Source organism: Salvia hispanica, chromosome 6 (genome assembly GCF_023119035.1).
Source record: "Salvia hispanica cultivar TCC Black 2014 chromosome 6, UniMelb_Shisp_WGS_1.0, whole genome shotgun sequence".
NCBI lineage: Eukaryota > Viridiplantae > Streptophyta > Magnoliopsida > Lamiales > Lamiaceae > Salvia > Salvia hispanica.
In genome coordinates, this window is record NC_062970.1 from 17,239,109 (window position 1) to 17,255,747 (window position 16,639).

The window sequence follows — 16,639 nt, forward strand, 5'->3', positions numbered from 1 at the left end:
TTCAACGGTAGTCAATGATTGATGTTGTGTTGATATTGTGTTGATATTGTGTTGACATTAATATCTTGAAATTTTACACTGTGTTGATATTTGAAACTGTGTTGAGGAGTTTTGAGTTTGTACAATATATAAGTTTGTATTTTATCACTACCCATCATCATTTATATTAAGTTGTAGCATAGTTTTGAATTTTGATGACTGAGAAAAAACTACTCCTATATCTTTATGTTACTTCACTATATTTTATACTTCGCCTGCCAATAAATATTCCAATTTATTAAAATGGGGTGTCCATATTATATAAATGATTTCATATTTCGTTAACAAAAAATAATTAAAATACAGGGTTCATATTATACAATCAAAACTAAATAAAATATTATATTGATGAACTGTATTCAAATATGAGTATATGACAATTTTTTCGGCAGATGTATCGGCCTGGTCGCGTTCCAATCATTTGCAGGCGATTAGACTCTGTCATCGAATATTCAAATTTTTCTATAGTACTACTAGCATTATTTTGAATTAAAAATATATTCAACGCAGTTTGTGTCCATAAACGATACAATAATAAATCAGTGCTCTGCCAAATAGTTTATTCATAATATCATACAGTCATGAATTGGTTTGAAATTACGTTTATTAAACCTGGAAAAACTCTATTAAGGTTAGATAATATATTCACAATAAGTTGCTATATTAATTAACTTCTTATAGCAATTAAACCTGGTTAGAGATTTTTATAGTAATTATTAGTTATAGAGTAAATAAAAAGTCGCATCTACTTAATAAGTTAATATGATTCGTGCGTAGCGTGAACCCAACATTAATTATGTTTTGCCAACCGCTAAAATGACTTCATAACGATAGGATGGTCCACACCAGATTGCTTCTCCAAACCATTTGCAAGGTTTCCAGAAACCAAGTTTCTACGCATATACCAACACCATATATTTATTCATATATATATATATATAATACCCATCGCTTAATTTGTATTTGCATCGGTTGGATATATATTGGAAGCTGGACGTGCACCGTTCTCGCTTTCGGAACACAAATTTCGTCGTTTCCAATCAGGTATAAGCCTAAACCAGATTCAAAGTATCGAAAAACATGGATTTTATCTCTTTCTCAATCTTCTCCTTCACTAATTGTGATTTACTTCGCGCGTTCCCCTGTTTTTAGATGATTATATATGATTTTTCGTTGTTTTTGGTGATTCAACGAATGCGATCGAATGATTCGCTGCGGTGACTTTCGTTTAATCCGATAGATTCGCAAATCTGGAAATTTTTAGCTGTATGAAATGGATATTTGTGGAAATTTGGGGCTGCCATGCAGTTTTGAAAAATTATGAGGTGGAACAACGCGATTCATACGACTTTTCTGTTTTATTGGAATAAAATATGACGTCGGCTGACAGCTGCTGTATATGTTAATGGTCTCTTTCTTTCTTCTCCTGATATGTTACTGATATTGATGTTGCGATTTAATTTCATGCTGCTCTTTCGTTATTGACTACTGAGCATTCGATGAACTCTATTTGGGGTAAAAACTGAATCTCTGGCTTTTTTGAGAGTTTCGATGTTTGAGGTGATAGTTACCTACAAAAAGGAAATCGTGTCACTAACTTTGCCTTGATACATCATCATCTTCTGATTCGATCATGGGGTTGTGGCACTGTCATTTTAAAATTTCCATAACTGTATATACTGAAAATGGCTATAACAGTGAAGGAAATTTTGATACACATGTGGTAGCATTGCTTTTATTTTATTAATCTGATGTTCAAAATATTGAGCGATCTCTGCATTTTCTATTTTTAGTATTGATGATAGATACTGATATTGTTGCAGATGTGAGTTCGATCGATGGACTTTAGCAGTGTTATAAGCAGTTTGGTAATGAGATTCTCGAAGAGAAGAATATCTTGATTGTTAAGAAGCTCTCTTGTCTGGTGCCTGTGTTCTGGCCATAGAAGTGAAGGCTAATTCAGTCGAACATGGAGATTAATCAGTCCAATGAATCTACCAAAAACTTGAAGCATTTCCCATTGACTCCGTTTAGAATTTTCAGGGGTCTGCTATGTTTAGTAGTATACCTTTTGACTGCGTCTATGTTCTTAGTGTATTTCGCACCTGCAGCTGCTGTTATCCTACGGCTATTCAGTCTGCGCTGCAGTAGAAAAGCTGTGTCGTTATTGTTTGGCCTATGGCTTGGTCTCTGGCCATTTTTGTTTGAGAAGATAAACAAAACCAGGGTTATATTTTCTGGTGATCAAGTTCCAGTGGAAGAGCGTGTTCTCATAATCTCCAACCACAGAACCGAGGTTGACTGGATGTATCTATGGGATTTCGCCCTACGGAAAGGATGTTTGGGGTACATTAAGTATGTTCTAAAGAGCAGCTTGATGAAGCTGCCAATTTTTGGCTGGGGATTTCACATTTTAGAGTTCATCCCAGTGGAGAGAAAGTGGGAAGTTGATGAACCAGTAATGAATGAGATGCTCTCAAGCTTTGGCGATCGTGAGGATCCATTGTGGCTTGCTGTGTTCCCTGAAGGAACAGATTACACGTAAAGCCTCTGCTTTTCTCTTGCTCGCTGCAGTTTTTTCAGACATTCGTATATCAGCTTTTTTTTATCCCTCTTCTTTTTATGACATTTCTGATATACTGCCCTCTTGCTTCATGCAGAGAACAGAAATGCATGAGAAGTCAGAAGTTTGCAAGGGAAGGTGGATTGCCAATACTTAAAAATGTCTTGCTTCCGAAGACAAAGGGCTTCAATGCTTGTTTGAAGATCTTGAGGGACTCTCTGGATGCAGGTTTTTTCTCTAGATTGTTTTCTGTTAATTATTTGGGATGGTCATTTAAAATTTATGATCTAGAGCAATATGCCTTCATCAACCAGTCTTTTGTCTACTAATCATAATCAGTTATTGGTTATCCTGGCCTAATGCATAAAACCTTTGTACCGTGAATCATGAGTTAGTTTTGTAATGGTTCTGTTTGGCATTTGCATATTCGCGTCTGTCTGTCTGTCTGTCTGTCACTTCTGTCTGTTCTGCTTGGCACTACATACATGACTACTGATGTCACTTGAACAAGATGTGTTAGGATCATGGGCGTTCACTTTGTGTGATAGGATCAAATTTGAAGGATTAGAGACCAAACAAGTTTCACTATTAAGCAAACCTCAAATAATCTGCTGTCATAATATTGAGGCTTCATAAATCTCACTTCTTGAAATCATATATTGGCAGTTTATGATGTAACTATAGCCTACAAGAGTCGATGCCCTTCTTTCATGGACAACGTATTCGGTGTGGACCCTGCTGAAGTGCACATGCATATTAGACGCATCCCTCTGCAGCAAATCCCCTCAACTGAAAACGAAGCTGCTACGTGGTTAATGGATGCTTTTGTACTAAAGGATCAGCTGCTCACCGATTTCATCGTGAACGGTCATTTTCCTGACCAAGGAACAGAAGAGCAACTCTCAACAGTGAAATGTGTTGCTAATTGTGCAGTAGTGATTGCTTTTACTAGCCTATTCTTGTTTCTAACATTTTTCTCATCCTTTTGGTTTAAAGTTTACGTTTGTTTAGCTTGTGTATACCTAGCTTGTGCTAGCTATTTTAATGTCAGACTAAAGTCTGCTGATACATTCGTCAAAGGTAGATCCATGAAGAAAAGTTATTGAACAGATTGATTATTGTGCTTTCAATCAATTAGACGTTCAATCCATGTGTTCATCTCTTTGAATGTGCTACGCACTACAAAAATAGCTCGTCTCTAAGAAGTCCAGAGACAAAATCTGTGGTCGTTGCACTTTGTATGAAAATTCTCTTACAAATATCGTCACTGTTTACGTTGTCTATTAGAAATGTTGAGATGAATCGGCACTGTTAGAACTGTTTTTATTAATTACACGTTTAAACGCTAAGCGTTGCAGCTCTGGGCCTACAACAAAAGATATTAATAACTATTGGCACTCATAATCGGGAACTATTCAGGTACCTGAAACCCAATCCTGACATCAGTTAATCCAATAAAGAGGAAAACCATTACACCAGTTTTCTCGTATTTGAACCCATAATTTAGGGTTTCAGGCTCCCAAAATCCACTAGGTATCTGGTTGGGATTGGGTATACAGAAATACGAGAACTAAAAATGAATTTGTGAAATTGAGATTTTGTGATATTATGTACTAAGAAATTAATTAATTGTCATGTTTCAGTCTTAAATTAATACTGATTTCTTATAAAGAAGTAGGTTCCTGACTTATATCAAATTCGGATCATGTGCGTATCTATATGCTAGGATTAAGATGAGGAATTGACGAGTTGAATCAACTCTTTTCCCTGGATTTTTTTATCCATTGAATCAACTCTTTTCCAAATCTTGATTTAGCAATTTATGGAGCTGCTTTTATTAATAAGAGTTAACTAGGAGTACTATGTTTTGCGTGTGTGGGTCAAATGATAGAGTGATTAATGCTTGGACCAAATGTCACGAGTTCAAGTCGATCATAGTACGACCTTTAAAAAGTTATGTTTATTTATCAATAAAAGAGTGAACTACATAAACTGTCTCTGGACTTTGCCGTTTGCACGTATGCAGTCCATGAACATTAAATACTAGTACTATATCAATTGCGGTCCTTGGACTTTAATATTTGCACGCTTTTTTGTTGGTCCTTTTGCACTTTTTTTTTTTTCATTTTTTCATAGTCCAGAGACCGCAAATGATAATTTTAAAGTTCAAGGACGGTGCAAACGAAAAAGTACATGGATCATTTTTATAGTGTCTATTAATAAAGATAATTTTGCAGAATTTTTGGAAAAATAAGAAAAAAGAAAAGGTGCTCTCCATTATAGTTCAAAGTTGCGTTATTGAATTTTGTTGTCTTCATTCTTATAATCTGTTCAAATTATTAACCTTATTTTCATAATTACATATTATTTGAAGTATACATGGGAAGACTCTCCAATTTACAGAATAGGTTATTCAGATTTTATGAAAATTATAATAGTTTAGATTTATTGTATTGAATTTTTTTTTTGTAATTGAGTTAGATGGTTTAAGTTAATGAAACTTTTATGAAATATTGTACTTTTAGAAAAATGAGTGTGAGTTTTCTAGTTTTTAGTTTTTGGATAATTTTATGCAATTTTGATTTTTTTTTTAATGTTGGGAAAGGTTTTTATTGATTTTGATTTTTTCAGATAATCCGGATATGTTTCAATTTTCGGTTCAATTTCAATTTTTGGTTCAATTAATTTAAGCAAAAAAATGAAGCAAAAATGAATATTAACCCCTAGTTGAAATCACATATAATAGCAACTGCAAGAGTAATTTATTTAACATATGTAGCGACATAGACAACGTGTTCTTTATATTTTATGAATCCTAGTTTTTTATTTTCAATATAGTTTTTAAAATCACGAAATTTGGTTAAATTTTAATCAGATTCTTACGATTTGAAATTGAATTGTTAAATAAAAAAGTTTCAATTATCCCGTCAACATACAAAGTGTCTTTAGCGATGTTTAAAAGAACATTGTTTTAAAATAGGGGCAACTGCTTTTAAAGTCACAAACTTTCCATGAATTCTGGTTTTTCCCACGAACTTTAAAAAGTTCATGTAATGTCACGAACTTTATTATAGGTTGTCATTTTCTCATGTCAGGTTTTCCGGTCTGAATCAAACTGTTCGTTTCCTATTAAGACAATGTACAAATTCTTTTATCTTACTATCGTTATCTTCGTCTTTGAAATAGCTTCGTGTGCGTACCTTGTACGCCTCAATTGGAACTCGGATGAAGAAGTTATGGTCATTTGATGAAGGCTACGACCTTTGTGCGACCTTGTACTATCATAATGGCCATGGCTTCTTCATCCGAGTTCCGATTGAGGCGTACAATGTACCCCTGCTAAGCTATTTCAAAGACGAAGATAACGCTAGTAAGATAAAACAATTTGGACTGTCTTAATAGAAAACGAACAGTTTGAATCAGACCGGAAAACCTGACATGGGAAAATGGCAACCGACAATAAAGTTCGTGTCATTACACAAACTTTTTAAAGTTCGTGGGAAAAACCAAAATTCATGGAAAGTTGATGACTTTAAAAGCAGTTACCCCTTTTAAAATATGTAAAGAAAAACTCATTTTAAGCATCAACAAAAAATGTCTTTTAAGGATGAAATAATTGAGAAAAGTTACAATTTTGTAATTTAATAGGAGTATTATGTTTTTGAATATTGTAGAACATTTCTTTAACCAAATTTTCATGATTTAAATAATTATTCCTTTTTATAATTAATCGATCATACTAAATCAGTTGACGTTCATTACCATTCCATCCTTTAACTATTCATGACCTCACACCATTTATAACCATTTTTTATTTCATCCTTAAATTAAGAGACAACACCTGCAACAATTCATCACATCCCATAACTATTCATTAGTCTCACTATTTCATTCTTCAATTTAAAATACAAGTAATAAAATGTCATTACAAAACTTGAAAATTACATTTCAAATTCCCAAAATTAAAATTTACATAATTTAAATCCTAAAAATTAAAAAGGACACAATTTAAATCATAAAAAATGAAAATTATAAATTATAATATTAAGTTAATTAGATTAATCTGGTTTAGTTAAAATTATATTTATTCATTAATTGGTCAAAACACGTTTGACCGTTAATTTTTTTTTAAAAAATGCGAATTCTGGACTAAAACATACTCCCTCCGTTCCATAACAGTGGAATTATTTTGCTATTTTTGTATGTTCTATAGTAGTGGAGGGATTATTGCTTATGATCCAAAAATAACACTTTTATTGTATAGAATCGAAATATTTTTAGGACAAATATAAAAGACTAAATTTGTAATTTAGTAAAAAATTTTTTATCAGAGTTGTAATGCTCATCCAAGACAATCTACAGGAATTGATTCCATGAAAATCCAATACAAAAGAACATAGCATTGTGGATTAAAAAGATTTCATTGGATAATACTGATAATGATAAAATGTGAAAGCGTAAGCTTTATCCTTATTTTTTATTCACACGAAGAAAATATTCCCCATATCCATAACAACAAGCATTAATGAGATTCAAATCTAAAACTAAAGTTTTCAAGAAAAAAATGTCAATTATAGTGCAACGGAAATAATACTTAAATAATTCTTCCATCCTCTAAAAATAGAAACTCTTTCTTTTTTGGCTCATCTTCTAAAAAATAAAAACTTTTTATTTAACGAAATTTCTCTCTCTCTAAAAAGGTGATACCCATTTTTCTGTTAACACACTTTTTTTTCTATCCTCTCTTATTTTAGTTATTTTACATTAAAATCTGTGCCGTTTTAAAAATATCTATTTTTTCCGAGACAGATGGTAGAATATTTAAACTGTAAGTAGAGAGGAAACTACTAAGCAATTTCTTGTGAATATTTGGCTGTTTACTGTCACACAATTTTCAATTTCTATATAAACCCCATCGTTGTTTCCAATTTCCAAACCTTCAAAATTGTATAATAATGGCGATTGCAACCATTATTACAAAGCCCTTCAGCACCGGGGTTTCGAAGCTCCGCCACCTCCGCTCCAAGCCAAACACCGCCACTCATCCACCGCCGTTGCCAAAATCCGGCAGCAGAGAAGAGGAATTCCGGCGGGTTTTCCGGTTCTTGGACGCCGACAACGACGGAAGCATATCGGCGGACGAGCTGACGGCTTACTTCGGCAGCGTGGGGGAGGCGGTGTCGCGCGAGGAGGCGGAGAGGATCATCGGGGAGTTCTCGGGAGGAGGGTCGTTGATGCTCAAGTTCGAGGAGTTCGTGAGGGTGATGGAGGGAGGCGCGGAGGAGGAGGTTCTCCGGCAGGCATTCGAGGTGTACGAGGAGGAGAAGGGGAGCGGCTGCATCACGGCGGAGGGGCTCAGGCAGGTGCTCACCCGCCTCGGCCACGTCAAGTCGCTTCGTGAATGCAAGGCCATGATTGGGGTCTTTGATCTTGATGGCAATGGGGTTCTTGATTTCCATGAGTTTTGTAAGATGATGACTTAGATTTCATTTCTTACTATAACAAATTCAATTAAATATGAATTAATTGTAATAGATTGTGACTATCTTTTATTACAAATTTATTAATTGAAAACAATGATTTTTAGTACTTCACAATTATATATAGTTATGTGTTTGTTAACAGTATGATAATCTTTTCTGACTGATTTTCTAACATTATTTGGAATAATGCTGCAGCTTACGCAAATCAAATTATTAAGCGATAGTCAGATTTTGTCGACGGTGATAAAATGCAACAACTATATAAGTTTATAATATTACATGTCAAATTTAAAATTTGTGTAAAAAAATACTTTGAAAATTTCGTGATATTAGGCGCTAACACCCCTAAATAAATTACTTAGTAAGATCAAATATAGTTTTGTATGCCGTGTGAATTCTTTTTCTTCATTCCTTTTTATTTTATTTGGATATACATGATTAGTTTCTTATCGAAATCCTGGGTGAAACATTTATAGCTGTAGTCCAAAAAAATGTTAATAATGAAAGTGTATATATATTTTACTTCGTAATACAATTTGTATGCATGCATAATAGGAGTGCGTTAAAATGAAAACACCTTTTAAAATAACACCATACCACCATTCTTAGCTAATTATTTGTACACGTGGACGAATAATAAGCTGTCATATGACAATAATAAAAATACTCAAATGTAAAAATCTCGGCCAACAATATACTACAACACTGTATACAACAATTTTTTCTCGGCCAGCAATATCCAACACGCTATACAGCAATCTATAGATTGTTGTATAACGTTTATAATATTGTTGTGTATCGTTTATAATATTGCTGGATATGTTGTGTCACGGTGTCACTTTAAGAGATGTTGTCATTTTAAGTATACGTATATATAAAATCCTATGATACGTTATTTTTTTTTAATCTACCTACCATGGAATTAAATAATGATGATGATGGATATAATAGGATTATGCTATATAAGGAGTATCATTTTTTCTATGTACAGTATATAAAATTATTGCTATATAATACTATAATACTGAAATTGCTATATGATATTGTTGCTATATATTTTCTATATATTATTATTGCTATGTAGTAATATTATACAGAAATTGCTATACAATACTATTGCTATATATATAACTATATATCTATATTTGTGAAGGAAAATCTAAATAATACTCCTGCACAAAGCTTATTACTATATGGAGTACTAATAATCTCTCCATGATTCTATCCACAATCGAGATTATAGTTATGGCTCCATTTTTGATTATACACAAAAATCAATCATTTTTTATTTTTATTTTTAGCAAGTCATGCATTAGTACCCCTAACATTTTAGTTATTTTTGTCTCTTTATTTATAAATTAGTAACACTGAAATCTGTATTAACTGTAAATCAAGACTATTTGATTCTGAAGCTTCAAGAAGTTGAATATGTTAAGATTGGTGTCCTTTTCTTTTTAATTAGCAAACAAAATAAATACTATAGGTAATACTAACAAATAATATAATCCAATAACGGCCCATGCAGCAGCAATAAATGTGTCATCCTTTCGCCTCGAAATACTGCTACTAAGATCTGCCACAAATTAACCACAGCATATATAGTATAGTTGATGCAATTGTGTTATATTCTAAAATCAATTTGATTAAAATTTATAAATATAAGTTTTAAAAAATTAGAAAATAGTAGTCTAAAATAAAGTAAGTGAATAATGTTACTTCTCAAGGATTATAAATATTGCTTAAAAAACGAGAATACTAATACTAAATTATTAATTTAGTGCTCAAGACGCAGATGCGCTCACAATTTAAATCCTTCACTTTTCAACTTGTAAAGTTTGATATATAAGAGGACGGTCGAAATTATATGCCACTTGTCTGGAACGACATATCAAGACAAAAAAAATGTATGGTTGATTGGAAGAACCCAATGTGTAGGACATTGTATTTATTAACTTTATATTTGGGAGATACATAAAAAAACAATCTTTTGACTAATTTTCGAAAATTCCGTATTCTACAATCTATATACAGCTCATTTTTCACTCATTAACCCTTATTTTACAAAATATGGTGTATATATTTTTTGATCCTTACCAACCCAATTAGATTGAAATAAAAAAATTTAAATGCTTATATCAGTGGCGGACGCAGGATTTTAACACTGGGGGTCCCAAACTAACGTTATCAAGTTGCGTATTTTTAGTATCAATAAGGCCAGAAACAATCACGACATGAACAATACGGATGACGTGAGATAAATAATTTGAAAATGAGAAATATAAGTTAAAGTACGTACAAAGATAGTAAAAAAAAAACAAAACTTATATAACTAGAAAAAACATAAATATATTAATCTAGCTATGAGAAAGTAAAGAACCATGAATAAATTAATGGATAAATAAATCTATTTAGTTGCCTGAGAAAATCGCAAAAATCAACATATATATTCATCACCACAAGAATAGGAACCTGTGACATCCGTGTAACTTGGCCGACGAATTGACCAACTGAGCTATGTATTCACTTGCCAATTTTATTATGAATACTACATATACAGTAACATCCAAATTGAGTGGGGGTTCCAAGGGACCCCATGGCTCTTAGTGGGTCCGCCTCTGGCTTATATAGACAAAATATATAAAGCAATATTCTGGTCATCCTACTCCACATTCGAGTAAATAATCTAAAGTTTGTGGTATCATTTCAAATAATCTTTATGAGGACGTGAAATTGAATAAGGTTTATTTTTAATTATAAATATATGATTATTTTATGATTTTAATTTAGAATATAAATTTTCAGAGTTTTTGGGTTCTAAACATATGAGGCTATTTTGAGTGATAAAAATTGGTTTTGGGCATCGGTAAATCTGAGTGATAATCCATTCAACTCTCCAATCTATTAATTCGGAGTTGTTGGCTTTAAATGAAGGTAAATAATTTCTAGTTTTTCACATTTTGTAGATTTTAGGCACACATTAGAGAAGGAATGATGTTTGAGTTCTAGTTCATTCAAAGTGCGACATATTTTAAATATATTTGAGAGATAAAGAGAAATAGACTTAGCAGTGGACTGTGTGGGTTTTAAAGCAAATTAGTGAAGTAAGAGTAATGGAGAAAAAAAGTGGTTGACATATTACTAGTGGAAAATGAGACCTTCCTATTAGAGATTCCTGTTAGAGAGAGATACTTACTATAGATAGATCAAGACTAAATTTGATGGATGGATCAAAATGAAAAAACATGATTATTTATCATGGACGGATGAAGTATATAGTTTGGAATGTTGATCAACTTTTAAATAAAATCTGACCTCTTATGAACTTGTTGTTGCAGTAACGTTTCTTAAGATATACTACCTCTGTCCCTGAAAATTTGATACATATTACCATTTCGGTCCGTTCCTGAAAATTTGATACACTTCACTTTTACCATTTTTGGTAGTGGACCCCATATTCCACTAACTCATTCCTACTCACATTTTATTATAAAACTAATACTTTAAAAGTAGGACCCACATCCCACCAACCTTTTCAATTCACTTTCCATTACATTTCTTAAAACCCGTGTCGGGTCAAAGTGTAGCAAATTTTGAGGGACGGAGGTAGTACTATTACAGTAGTATTTTGCATGTAGAATCTCATACTTCAGCTTCTAAGACTAGGTAGACTCCTAGAATTTCATGGTCAGTTATTCTGACTGATTAAATAAATTTGATCGAGTATATTTGTTGGTTCCTTTTGTATTTGTAATTTGTGTTTAACCAAATATATTCATTGCACTGCCCTTGTCCCTACCAGATACTTATTGTGAAGTGTGATTACCTCTCCTACAGGATTCAATGTTGAGACAGTTGAATACAAAAACATAAGCTTCACTGTCTGGGATGTTGGTGGTCAAGACAAGGTATAAGCTCTACCTCATTTTGAACTGCATTATTGACATTCAAGTACCTTTGAGATTTGTGATCAAAATGAGTATCCTCATAAGAACATTAAAATAAGGTGCTTCAAACCTGCTATGTGCATCTCTTTATCTTACTGAGCTACTCGAGTTAGTTGGGCATCATAGGACTAGTCCAGCCTTCCATAGCATATTACAGCTTGAGCCATAAAAAATGCTTAGAAGGAATTAATATTCTAGTTTATATTTGATGCAAATATTTATTTGATATACAATGTTAGGATAGGTCAATGAACTCTTAATGATTCATGGAAAATTTAAGATCAGGTTCCAATAGAGGAAAACATGTTTATTTACGATAACTTTATATAGTTTTGTTGCTTCTCGATATTACCATTTGAATGTCAAAATGTTGATTAATTGTTTAGTAATAGACTATGGTCAATGTTACTGTTCTCAGTAGTTTCTGTTTGTGTTGAGTGACATACTGACATTGAAGCAATGAGGTGGAATTGGTAAGCTAATTGTTTCTCATGTGTTAGTCGGTATCCAAAGTATGTAATACTTTGCTTAGCAAACTGACTCCTTTAGATAGATGTATGTTTTTCCTGATGATGGTTTCCTGAAAGATGCTTTAATATGGATCTTGTGGATTCAAGGAACATATGTTACGCAAGACATGTTCTTGCAAAATATTCAAATAAACATAACAAAGAAATAAAACATTAAGAAAATGATGACAAGGAAACGAAAATGAATGTGTATGAGTTAGATTAATGATTGAGACCTTTGAATCTTCTCCAAAACAATGAAGACAATTCAAGACAACTTTCACCAAAACAAAAACCTAATGGCTCCACTAAACTCAACAAGAACTAATAAGACATACCTTAACATTGAACTTATCCAGGCAAAAGAACAATTCAACCATAAGAGATTTTTGATAAATCTTCAAAGATGAAGAAGATTCTCAAAATTAAGTATTTGGAGTGTTTACATGTCAAAAGTTGCTATAAACAAACCATAACTATGTATACTAGGTGTGAAAAAGAGAGCAAAATTGCAATGTCTTGCATATATAGCTAATTTCTGGACAAATTGTCCGATCGTGCAAAATTGGGATTTGAAAACGTCCAGCCCGCACAAACTCAGAATGCACTTGCGCACTGTACAAAACGTCTGACAACACGTTTTTACGCATCAAAATGCCTGGCCCGCGCAAATCAATCTAGAATGCGCGATTTTCGTAAAATGGCCATAACTTCCTCTCATGTAGCCTGCAAGGTACTCAAGTGAAGCTGTTTCGAAGATGAAGATAACGGTGGTCTTAGAAGTGAATTTGGACATAATATTGATAGTAATATCACTGTTTGAATCAAACCCAGGTCTGACTTGACTTCTTGTTATGTGTTCACCCTCTTCTCGGACCCCCATGAACCCATGACCCTCGACGATGTTGTATTATATGATGTTGAACACCAGGTTTCACATCATGCATGGTTTAGATCTTTAAGAAAGTGCCATGCTTGTACTGCATTAGGAGTCTATGAGCTTTCTGAAAATTTAAGAATAGCGAAATTAACTACTCCTACTTGAGATTAATACATATCGTTTTTCATGGGCTTCAGCTTCATCTCTTGAGATGCTCATCCTATGGTGAAGTCTTCTTATCATTCTTGGATTTATTTCCTAGCTGCCTTTTATTGTACCTAAGCCATTTTAGCGCATAACTAAGTTTTCATGCCTTGTTTACATAGTTTGAAACTTTTACCAGGAATTGTACTTGTTAACACTCTAGGAACAATTGCTCAATCTTTTTACGCAATCTAAAGCTAAACGAACATATCGTTGTTGTTATTTCATGTTTGTTTTTTCTTTTTAGCTTTTAGCTAAAGCAATATTCATGCCTTGTTATTTTTATGCTTCTTGCTTGCACCCGACTATGTTCATTATGGCCTCCATTGTCTAGATTCGACCATTGTGGAGGCATTACTTCCAGAACACTCAAGGGTTGATTTTTGTGGTTGATAGTAATGATCGAAATCGTGTTGTTGAGGCTAAGGATGAGCTTCATAGAATGTTAAATGAGGTAAAACATGACTACTTTTAGTTTTTGCTTTACAAAATCATCAGTAATTCATTTTATTACAACTTTTTTTTTGTCATGCTGGGTTGTGGCGAAGTCAATTAAATTTCTTGAAGAATTATGCTCAAATCTTATATTGAGTGAATAATTTAACCCTACTTATAAAAGGGTTTGTGTGGTGCCTATGTAGGATGAACTGAGGGATGCCGTGCTGCTAGTTTTGCCAACAAACAGGATCTCCCAAATGCTATGAATGCTGCTGAGATAACTGACAAGCTTGGGCTTCACTCCCTTCGTCAACGCCATTGGTACCCCCTCCCTCTATCTCTTACTATATGTAAGTAGATTATTGCCTATTTTTACTCTAAAGACGGTGTGTTGGTATGGGTTGCGGGTGTCACACCCCAACCCGGCTGATATATATTCTTAAAATAAATAAATTCAAAAATTTTAAAGATATTAATCCACATGTCAAATAAAACACTTCTATCATATACATTTGAAAACCAACATCTATTTATTACATAGATATCTATGAGCCACAATCCAATGTATATAAATTTCACCTTTAATTTCATATTACAATTATCAAACATATTCTCCATCCAATACATATAATCATAAGCATTAATAATCATAAATAATTTCACATCCATATGAATATGCATATCTGTCTAATTTTGTTGTTCTGTGACAAATCAAGCCTGATATCTGCCCGAAATTTTCAATATGCCAATATGATTTGACCCGAAGGTCCCAATATGATTTGACCTGTAGGTCCCAATATGATTGACCCGAAGGTCCCAATATGTCCACTGTGATTTCAGACCCAGAACAAGACCGTCACATATCCTCTTTAATCAAATGATTCAAATAGATCCAATATCATACGTAAACCAAATCAGTTGCTTCACTTACATATTCTCATCATACTTCGTCAAATGCTTCCTTCACGATATATAAAATATATTTATTGCATCAATCATATATAACTGCACCGATCACGAATCCATATCATATTTCACAAAATAATTTCAATATGATATATAAAACATATCTATTACACTAATCACAAATCTATATCATTTTCCACCATCAATATCAAATAACACATTACTATATTAGATTCATATCATATAATTCAAATATTCATTATAATTCAAATATTCATTTCAAGTCGACTTAATCAATCAATCATATAGCACTGTAATTAAAAGCGTAATCTATACCCATCTGATTAAAATAGATAATTTATTCGAGCTCCTAATCTCATGCTCCTGCTTCCCAGTTGCAATCATTGCTCTATTTTTCTTCCGAAGTTGGATTTTGGTTAACTGACAGTGTGTGTGAAGTTTTCTATTTTCTTTCTTTACCAAGCACCACTATTTCTGTCTAATATTGTGATTTTTCTATCTCCCTTTCTTTTCTTATGAAGGATAAAGATCTGTGTATATGCATGCGAGAGAGTTTTTTTTGGTATTCCGTTCCTCCCCTCTAAAAATATTTTCAAAGCCTATTTGTATACATAATATCCTATATTGGATTTGAGAAGGTTTATAAAATAGACAAGTGTTCATTTTAGTAAATAGGCCACGTATATAAATTTGATGACTAATCTTCTTTCTGAATTCTTTTATTTTGTTATTTCTTTAATAATTAGTAGGTGTACTAAACATATATATCATATATAATAAAACCATTTAAAATATATAGGAATTAAAGTTGTATGTACATATAGTTTTCCATATACACACACTAGATTCATAACAATACACTTTCATACACACACATTTAATATTAATATTTACTATTTATGATCACATATTTTACACGTACTATATCTATATATATTTATATCTATTATTAAATTTTTTCAAGAATTCAAACTAAATATATTGAAAGGCACGATTTAATAAGTACAAGTATTACTCTATACAATACTCACTAAATATATTTATAACCTAACTTATACTAAAATATACGAAAATATTAAATAATACTTATTTGGGTCGTGAATGTTAGAGCAGGTATATCCAGAGCACATGTGCCACCTCTGGAGAAGGGCTATATAAGGGGCTTGATTGGCTCTCAAACAGCATTGCTAACAAAATAGTTTGAGTGATTCCCTGAAGGAGCTAATGGAAATTGATTACATCTTATTTAAGTCTTAAAGACGAAAGGTTGGATGGTTTTTGGCGCCAATTTAGAGTACGGAGTTTTTTTTTTTTTTTTTTCGGTATTTTCTCATGTGATCATGTACTGTGATTACTTGTTTTTCTTTTTTAAATATGGATATCCTACTATTTTCTCATTTCACAATCCACAACCACAGTCCTTTACTGCCCCTTGGACAGGCATGACTTGCGTCTTGCAGGGTTGAACTTATAAAATCACAAGAACAAAAGTCATCTTAAACTGCCCATTCGTAACTCAAATGTCACATACTATGATACTTCAGTACATATCCACAATATTTCGCCTAATCTTACCATTGTTTCTGACCAACGAAACTACAAAATTTTTGTTAATTCATCAATGGATTGATGTGAAATCTACTTGAATAGAT

At 32.7% G+C, this 16,639-nt stretch overlaps 2 protein-coding genes and 1 pseudogene across 2 annotated transcripts; all 3 read left to right on the top strand.

The window, feature by feature from the left end:
* Window positions 1–932: 932 nt before the first annotated feature.
* LOC125191737 (probable 1-acyl-sn-glycerol-3-phosphate acyltransferase 4) lies at window positions 933–3,752 on the top strand. Its single transcript, XM_048089139.1, has 4 exons — window positions 933–1,083; window positions 1,863–2,580; window positions 2,700–2,830; window positions 3,269–3,752. The coding sequence occupies exons 2-4, from the start codon at window positions 2,009–2,011 to the stop codon at window positions 3,706–3,708; spliced, it is 1,143 nt and encodes a 380-aa protein (XP_047945096.1). The 5' UTR covers window positions 933–1,083; window positions 1,863–2,008; the 3' UTR covers window positions 3,709–3,752.
* Window positions 3,753–7,557: 3,805 nt separating this feature from the next.
* On the top strand, window positions 7,558–8,085 carry LOC125194819 (probable calcium-binding protein CML41). Its single transcript, XM_048093038.1, has one exon. It carries the CDS (start codon window positions 7,558–7,560, stop codon window positions 8,083–8,085), a length of 528 nt encoding a protein of 175 aa, XP_047948995.1.
* A 2,244-nt stretch (window positions 8,086–10,329) lies between these two features.
* Window positions 10,330–16,191, top strand: LOC125194820 (annotated as a pseudogene).
* The last annotated feature ends 448 nt before the right edge of the window (window positions 16,192–16,639 follow it).

Bases quoted from the DNA above. Each gene is read 5' to 3' on its own strand.
- LOC125191737 (XM_048089139.1), top strand. From the start codon at position 2,009: ATGGAGATTAATCAGTCCAATGAATCTACCAAAAACTTGAAGCATTTC. The intron at 2,581-2,699 runs GTAAAGCCTCTG...TGCTTCATGCAG, and splicing joins CCTGAAGGAACAGATTACAC to AGAACAGAAATGCATGAGAA. The intron at 2,831-3,268 runs GTTTTTTCTCTA...ATATATTGGCAG, and splicing joins GAGGGACTCTCTGGATGCAG to TTTATGATGTAACTATAGCC.
- LOC125194819 (XM_048093038.1), top strand. From the start codon at position 7,558: ATGGCGATTGCAACCATTATTACAAAGCCCTTCAGCACCGGGGTTTCG.